Source organism: Xyrauchen texanus, chromosome 18 (genome assembly GCF_025860055.1).
Source record: "Xyrauchen texanus isolate HMW12.3.18 chromosome 18, RBS_HiC_50CHRs, whole genome shotgun sequence".
Lineage (NCBI taxonomy): Eukaryota > Metazoa > Chordata > Actinopteri > Cypriniformes > Catostomidae > Xyrauchen > Xyrauchen texanus.
The window spans coordinates 36,637,795-36,646,750 of NC_068293.1; the positions used below are offsets into that span (position 1 = coordinate 36,637,795).

Sequence of the window (8,956 nt, forward strand, 5' to 3'; positions counted from 1 at the left end):
GCCACACAGCAATGTAATTTACACGCAACAGAATTTAATGCTAAAAAGATAGCTGAAGTGTGTCATTTCTGAACCACTAGCATCAGCCAATGGATTTGGAAAAATAATGATTTTCAAACAGATTTGCTTGAAACTCCCCCCATCTTCCATTGGCCAAACAAACAGATAGTCCCACCCCAAAGTTATGCCACTGGTTGAGACAATGTTGCTGTTTCGGCTGGTCATGATAAGCTCAAATAAGGTGAGTAATGTTTTTATAGTGCACTCTTTACACTAAGCTTTCAGTAAAAAAATCTGATATTTAAGTAATATAGATGTCTCTGCACATTACGCTGGTATAGGAGAAAGTATTTTAACATTAAAAAAAATGACCAATATTTATTAACCCTTGTGTTGCGTTCGTTGTGTGCCAGCACACTTTGTATTCCCGGTCAAAAATGAACGGCCCACAAAGATTGTTTATACTGTAAATCTCTCATATTGCGTATATTATCACAAGCTATTGCATTAGATCTTTTTATCAACGTATTTTTTAGTAATTATGACAGGTGTTTTCTTTTATATACACTTTTATTGATAGAAGGATTCATTTAACTGAGCTTATACTGGGCCAGTGGGGGGGCACTCCCAATTATTAATATTTTTTTTAATAATAATAATTTAATAATAAATTAATAACTACATTCTTGATCTAAGCAATGTAGGTGTCATTTTAAAGCTTAGAATCTGGACTTTTTCAATGCATATAGCTGTTTTGCTGTTTCATTCTCATCATTTGCAAATTCGTTTTCACTTATTTGTTTTCTTTACTATTCCTGAAACATATATATAACATAGACAATGACATATTGTAATTTACAGCAGACTATCCCGATTCAAACGAGCCCAAACACAACATAATATAAGTAGATCTTGAAATATTCCTCAGTGTGTACATGGAAAGACGATGAACAAATGGGTGTGTGTGTGTGTGTGTGTGTGTGAGTGTATGTGTGTGTGTGTTGTGTATGTGCACATGTTCGAGGACTTTGTGTGTGCAAACACACATCCACATATGTGCTCAACCAAAGGATTGGGATGCTCCTGAACAAAAAATTTTCTGTATTTCGTAGTCTAATCCATACATTTCCAGTGGCCGGTAATTTTTGACCGGGAAAACAACAAGTGTAACAAAGTAAAATATAACCAAATTAATGTAAAGAAAATGGTCCGATTCTTTTTTTGGTGTGTTTTCAGATACCATATGTGAACAAAGTCAAGGAATTTTATTCCAGTTGGATTAAGAAAAAACGAAAATAAAAATGCAGCATAAGGGTTAAACACCAAAACCACTCAAAGAGGTGAGAGCACCATATTACGTACCTCATGCAGAGTCAGATGCTTTCCATCTTTTCTCTTAGAGTCGAATCTGCCATATATGGCACTAAACTTGCGGATTTCCTCCTCTCTGTGGGGATCCTCTTCACTTAAATCAAAGATGTGACTGATCATTTTGGCTAGCTTTTTATTGCCCTTTAATTGTTCTTTAACCTCTCCTGGGTCACTTTTGGGCAAAGTCTGTGCAATTCTTTCTACGCACTCTGCCACAGACTGAACAGCGGCCGCATCAAGTGCCTCAAGCCCATCTCGAGGGGAAGACGGGGAGCCCAGTTCTGCCGGGGATAGACTGTGCTCGCTCTCCGTACCATGACTGGCCCAAAACCGTGGCTCGCTGCCACTTTGGAGGGGTGAAACAGTAGCCGAAGAACTCCCATTGCCTGGCTCTCCCTTTCCTGGGTCCACACAAGCAGCTGCCAAACACTTGGGCACTTTCACTTGGGTATCACCCCGGGCACCATTACCTGGCAACAATGTAGGTGACCCCTCAGGCAGCTTGTAGACTGGGATACTGCAGACGGGCAGGGAAGTGAGAGGTTGATTGAAAAGGGCGGGGTTTGTGACCCAGTCGCGCAGAGCTTTCTGTAGGCGTCTGACGTGCAGTGGTTTGCTAGCCATGCCCACGAGTGCCATGATCTCAAGAAACTCATCCTCGCCAGCCTCGCAGAGCTGTTGAACATCATCGCCACCCTGCTGAATGAATGCGTCGTAGTAGCAGAGCAGGTTGGCTCTCTGAAGGATGCGGTAGAGCTGCAACTCCCCAAGGGTTCTGGGTAAAGTCGCTGCCATACCTGAGAAAGGAGGGAACAAACTAAGCAATTACAGGAAATAAAACAGGGCAGAATCAAAAGAACTAGAGAGAAAGAGAGCACATTGGGAAGCTACTTAAAAACTGTAGCTTGTTAGGAAATAAATTTTTGTGGTAATCAAAATCATGCCACGAATGCTGTCGATTGAGCTTAACTTGTATTGATCCCGGAACATTCCTTTACTTTACTGATAATTTAAAATGGTTGTGACTGCAGTCACACTACTCTTTAAAAACAACTGTGTAAAGGTATTCAATGGAAAGGAGGAGGCGAGAACCGGCTTGACGATGTAAATCATATTTTAATAGTAAACTTAAAAGACAACATAAACACACACATGACGGACATGCCCGTAAACGATCTCTCTCTCCCGCATGATACTCTGCAGTCAGTCTTTAACCCTCACGGAGGCATAATTAGCCTAATACAGGACCGGGTGTGTATGATCACGACCTGGCCCCGCCCTCTGCCCTGCCACAAACTGTTAGCTACACCACAAGCTGCAAATTAAAAGGTGCTTTAAAGGTGCACTCAGCAATTTTTTTCAATATTAAAAAGTTTTACTCCTAAAGAAATTATTTGTAATTTTAAAACATATGTATAAAATCGTGACCACTCACATGAGATGAGGACTCTAGTCATATCAGTAACCTTACAAATGCTGCTTTATTCTACACGGGGGAGGGGCGCCCTCATGGGTGCTGCCATTTTAGAATCACATGACCAGCAGAATACTACTCACTTAATCTGAGTAACCATCTTTTTATTGCACATTTTCACTCTTGGATTAAATTAATCATGACTGATTGTGAATAGCGAATTTATACAACGGCAACTACCATATCAGAGCAGTGTTTATCTGTCACAAAAATAATGAGGATCTCAACTAGAGTGACATCATTACATGGCACTTTTGATAGACAATATCATTTATAAAATAGAGTCGAAAACATAGTTATGAAAAACATAATTTAACTAAATTTTATAATAAAGTTATTAGAATAGTGCTACAAAAAAGGCATAAAATGTTGTGCTGCCATCTGTCCTGAAACTCAAATGAATCTGTAAATTGTTTTTTTGAACTGGTTCATTGAAATTAGCCATCTAAACGACCTTCAAATGCTTCATGAGAGTGTTTATTTTAGGTGATTGCTTTTGATTATTAATCTCAGTTTTGCTTTGCTGTAAAGCTGTAGGTGCAATAAAATGTGATGAAAAAACTGCGATTTAGTTTTTTTGTCACAGTGCACAGCTAATCGCTGAAAAAGGGATCCACAAATGAAGATTTTTTCAACATGTACCTCATGTTGCACCAAAAATGTATGCCATTCTTCTATGGAACAAAAAACCAGACACTAGGCAGAATATTTTACCATTAGTTACCATTTACTTTCATTATATGGAAAAACAATGCAATAGAAGTGAATGGTGACTGAGACTGAACATTCTGCCAAACATCTCCTTTTGTGTTCCACGGAGGAAAGGTGAACTATCTCTTGAAGTTAGAAGCATGGCTACTTTTAGTTAGTTACTCCCCAACACTGGTTGCCACAGCAGGGGGAGACAGAAATGTGTGGCTGGATCCAAGATTGGCGACTATAAGAGAGTGCCTGTCAGGCTCCTGGGCTGCTGGGAGAGTCAAATACCACACTCCACCTCTGCAGCACGCGTAGGTGGCCTCTCACAGCACAGGCCTCATTTGTTTCTGCCGGGATACTGCCTTTACAGCTGCCACTGTCAGGATCTGCATCCACAGCAGCAGCAGTGATAAAAGCCAGATTGGCTGCAGGGGAGGGAGGGAGGTGGGGTAATGGAGCTGTGTGTGGGAGTGGGATGGTAGGTGTGCATGCTAGAAGATCTACTTCTGCATTTCACTTTAATTCACCCACTGCTTCCTTAAATGGATCCAAGGATTATGGATGTACGATGATCACAAACACACACGCACATAATGTTTTTTGCAAACTTTGTCAGAGACACCGTAATGCATACTAATGTGTTACCGAGCTCACTTTGCTCATTTGTCTGTTATGTGAGATGACAGTCTGGAAATTCTATGAATAATGAGCCTGAGATGGGGAAAAGGCCCACATGTCATAGCCACAGAAACATTTGATGTGAGGGTCTATACATCTATGGGGTTAAAATAGACTCAAAATAAACATTAAAAAATGTGTAACCTACAGTATTTCACATAAAAAATATATCTCCATGACGTATTTATGGGATCCAAAAAAGATGGTTGCACAAATGTATAATATGGATAAATGTAAAGACATTAAAAAAAATGTGTGAACACGCTTGTATATTTATGAATTGCACTTTGCATTTGTGAATCATATCTTTTGAATGTGAATGTGGTTATGCATATGATTCGTGTTTTGTTAACATATACATTTTTCTGTTAATGTGAATTATGTTACGCATTTGTGAATCATATTTTGTGAATATATTCATATTGAGACCATTCTGACCTTAACGATATCTCATTGAACATGTGTTTTGAGAGTCATGTTTTGAGGTGTTCTACATTAAAAGCATGCTTATCCATACAATGCTTATGTTGTTGTTTTTTAACACTTTACAACATGGTTGTTTTCTTTAACATTAGTTAACTACATTAGTTAACATGAACTAACAATGAATACTTTAGTTTTACAGCAGTTTTTATTCTTTATTCTTTTTTTTTTTATATATATATTCTTTTAAATTAGCTGTGATTGTGTTAACATTAGTTAATACATGAAATGATAATGAACAATTGCATTTTTACAAACTAAAATTAACCAAATACATTTTTCTGGATTAATTCATTTAAAGGAATTTTCTGGGTTCAATAAAAGTTAAGCTCAATCAACATTGATTATTACCACAAAAAAATAATTTCATATCGATCCTCCTTTTCTTTAAAAAAAAAAAAGCAAAATCGAGTATACAGTGAGGAACTTACAATGGAAGTGAATGGGGCCAATTTTGGAGGGTTTAAAGGCAGAAATGTGAAGCTTATTATTTTTATAAAGGCACTCCCATCAATTCTTCTGTTAAAACGAATGTATTATTTGAGCTATAATGTTGTTTATATCTTAATTTTAGGGTTTTAGGGTTTGTTGACACAAATCATCATTCCTACGAAATTGTAAAACTGGCTATAACTACACAGAAAAGGTTAGTAAGCGATGTTTTCACACTAAAATCATGTTAACACACACATTTGCAGTGTCTTGTGGCTATAGTACTTTTGAAAAAGTGAGTATTTTCTTATTAATAAATTGGCCCCATTCACTTCCATTGTAAATGCCTCACTGGAACCTACACATGCTTTTTTTAAAGAAGTCAAAATATTTTTTTTTGGTAATCATTATTATGCCACAAATGCTGTTGATTGAGCTTAACTTGTATTGTATTGCATTGTATTGTATTGTACCGCCTCAGTCACCATTAACTACAGTAAAAAACTAATAATTGATTAATGAGTAACCTTAAAATATACAGTAACATTTTTAAATATATATTTTTTAATGTAAAAAGTATGATTTTCTGTTTAATTAACAATTATATTATGTTTAACAAGAGACTACATGTACTTTTTATGGTAAATTATTGATAAAATTACAGTAAAAAACAATAATAGGGCATTCCCAGAATTCCCTGCTTGACCCGGTTCATTTCATTATATTTTATGGGAATAGATATGTTTCTTCAAATGTTTAATATCAGTTATCAGTGTTGTGTGTTATATTTGATGTAGTTTAGTTTATATTTATTACATTATTTTAATTTCACATGTGTTACCCTGATGGTGTTTAGTGATTGTGTGAGTAACACTGAGCTCTGTCTCTACATGTTTGTTGGTCATTTCTCCTGGAAGTGCCTCTATTGATGAACTACATGTCATCATGTGCCCTTCAGTAATAACTATGGTGATTAACAATACATTAAGTGAAAAGCAAATTTTTACAGTTCCAGAAGGTTAATATATTAAGTTTATTATTTAATAACATAAACGACAGAAATGCACCGTAAAATACAGGCATCAAAATTACATCCTGTAAAGCCTGAAACGTGGTTACCGTATTTTTTACGGTGAATTTCTGGCAACCACAGCTGCCAATTTTTTTACCGTCAATTTAACAGGATTTTTTTTACAGTGTAGGATCATTCTCCCTTTAAAACACATTGTCTTTTATGACATCTATGCTATGTGACACTCCAGAGAACATTCGTAAACTCAACATTTAAACAATGTAAATGCCAGGTCTCAATTAATATTCTTTTAGTGGCAGTAAATCATGACAGATGCTGCTAAGTCTTCATGAGTGTCAGTGCACTAGAAGTGAGTAAGAACAGCCACCCAGCTAGGCTGAGAGCACGTATTGAAGAGTGAGTGTATGAACTCTAATGAGCATGCCCCACTGCACAGCACTAATGGATGACTGAGGCCTAGGCCCAAGTGAAGGGTGCCTTGTTGAAAACAATTCAGTGTCAGCATGGATGGCACTTAGGCAGCAATTTATCCAGAGCTATCGCTCCCCCCAGCAAGCTGGGCTCCTAACGCTGGAGATCTAAGGCCAGGGCTTCACGCAACATGCTGAGAGCACTCACAGCATGTACTTATGGTGCCCCACAGCGGACGCTTATCAATCTAAATGAATAATGGATTCACATTGAGATCTGTCCAATATCGTGGGATGAAACTATTAACAAGGAGCTTAACTTGAAGTGTAAGCAACCTATCATCCTGTGCTAAAATAGCAACCAAATATTTGAAGGACAGCTGTTTTCCATATGAACATACTGCGTGCACCACTACTAGGAGGGATACAATCTACATACTTGGATTGTATGGCCAATAGTTTGGCCAAAAATGAACATTCTGTCATTATTTCTCCCTTTCATGTTGTTCAAACCCCATTTGAATTTCTTTCTGCCATGGAACACACATTGAGATGTTATCAGGCAAAATGCTGAATTTTGCTATTCACTTTCATTGTATTGACAAGAGCGGCAATAACTTTCATTAAAATTTATTTTGTTTTCAACAGAAGAAAGCCATGCAGGTTTGGAACAAGGGCAAGTAAATTATGAGCAAACTATCCATTTAAGTAGAGGGCTACACAATAAAATGCTTTAAATGTTGGCCAATTAAAGGATAGTTCACCCAAAAATAAAAATTCTCTCATCCTTTACTCACCCTTATACCATCCAAGATGTGTTTGACTTTCTTCTGCTGAACACAAACAAAGATTTTTAGAAGAATTTCTAAGTTCTATAGGTCCATTTAATACACGTGTATGGTGGCCAGAACTTTGAAGCTCCAAAAAGAAGATCAAGATCAAGATTCCTTCCTTACAGATTATCACAAAGTGTAAAATATTTTAACTGCATACAACAAATCCCAATAGAATACAACTGCTCCCCCTACACACACTGCCTTCTCACAGATACAGATGTCTTCAATGTTTCCTTTTCAATGCTTTCATTTCCTAATGAGACCTATTGACTTGATGCTTTTCACTCTTAAGTCTAAAAGCGCTTCAACGGATGGGTGCGAATAGACTCTAAATGGTGACAGTGCCTTTAACCTAAATGTGATTAATTGCAGGGTCTTTTGAAGAGTAAAGGAAAATATTAGTGAAGGAAAACAGGCATGACCAAAGTTCACCACCCTGCATTTAATATTAGTAACATCTGAGATGGTATATTGGGGGGCTTAGTGTATATATAGTGAGGTGGCAAACAATGAGTCATATCTTCACAATACAGAAAACACAATTCAAAATAAAATGTCCCATTACCACATTCAAAATATTATTCAAATAATGACCCAAACACGATGCATCATCAACTATTACTAATGTTTATGGGAATTTATGGGACTATTATTGTTGTTGATTAGTTGTACAATATGTGTAAAATTGCTTAATTTAAATAAACACTTCTTTTACTCAATACTTAAAAAAGAAAACAGAAAATATACATTATATATTTACAAGCCACTCCAGAATTGTTTTCCAACTGACACTAGGTGCGATGACAACTTCTGTAAGTTTGCCAATCAGGCAAAGTACCAATCATCTCATAAATGGCCAAATATCAGCCAGTTAAAATATAGAGGTTGAATGGATATGGAGTTGTAATGGCTTATGTATAAAAAAAAATAATATATATATATATATATATATATATATATATATATATATATATATATATATATATATATAGCGCACTACACATTTCCAAGGCTTTATATATATTTGGAAACTTACACTGGGTGCAATGATCACTTCTGTTTTACTGCCAATTGTGCACATTTACATGCCGATAAACTCACAAATGACCTAATGCAGCCAATTAATATTAATATAAGATGTAAACGATATATAATGTGATGGGTATCAGTCTATCACATATTATTTTTACTATAATAATAATAATAATTATTATTATTATTATTATTATCCTTTATAACTTAAACGCTTTAAAACTGTTTTCAAAATATTTATAGAAATGCCTTGTAATTCTTTTGACATATCGTGACAATGTTTTTTTCTATTCATCTATCATTAGCACACATTCAAAAGCTATTGCAAGAGCAAATACAACTGAAACCATTGGGAATACTTCATTTGGAAGTGAGGAAACGCTGAGGATGCTGTCCTATCCGCACAGCTGCCGACGAACAGACGCCCACGGGGCACATTCACATACGGAACCGAGCGCTGTCCGGTCTGCACGGCAAGACGCGCCACATGGATCAAAACCAATCCAAA

The 8,956-nt window shown here is 36.5% G+C and overlaps 1 protein-coding gene across 1 annotated transcript in view; it reads right to left on the reverse strand.

The window, feature by feature from the left end:
- The window catches only part of LOC127659061 (NGFI-A-binding protein 1-like), a 29,638-nt gene that overhangs the window by 20,264 nt on the left and 418 nt on the right, over positions 1-8,956 (reverse strand). The window contains exon 2 of the mRNA XM_052148692.1: positions 1,363-2,168. Coding sequence (XP_052004652.1) covers positions 1,363-2,166 — 804 coding nt within the window. The 5' untranslated portion in view covers positions 2,167-2,168. The remainder of the gene's footprint in view (positions 1-1,362; positions 2,169-8,956) is intronic.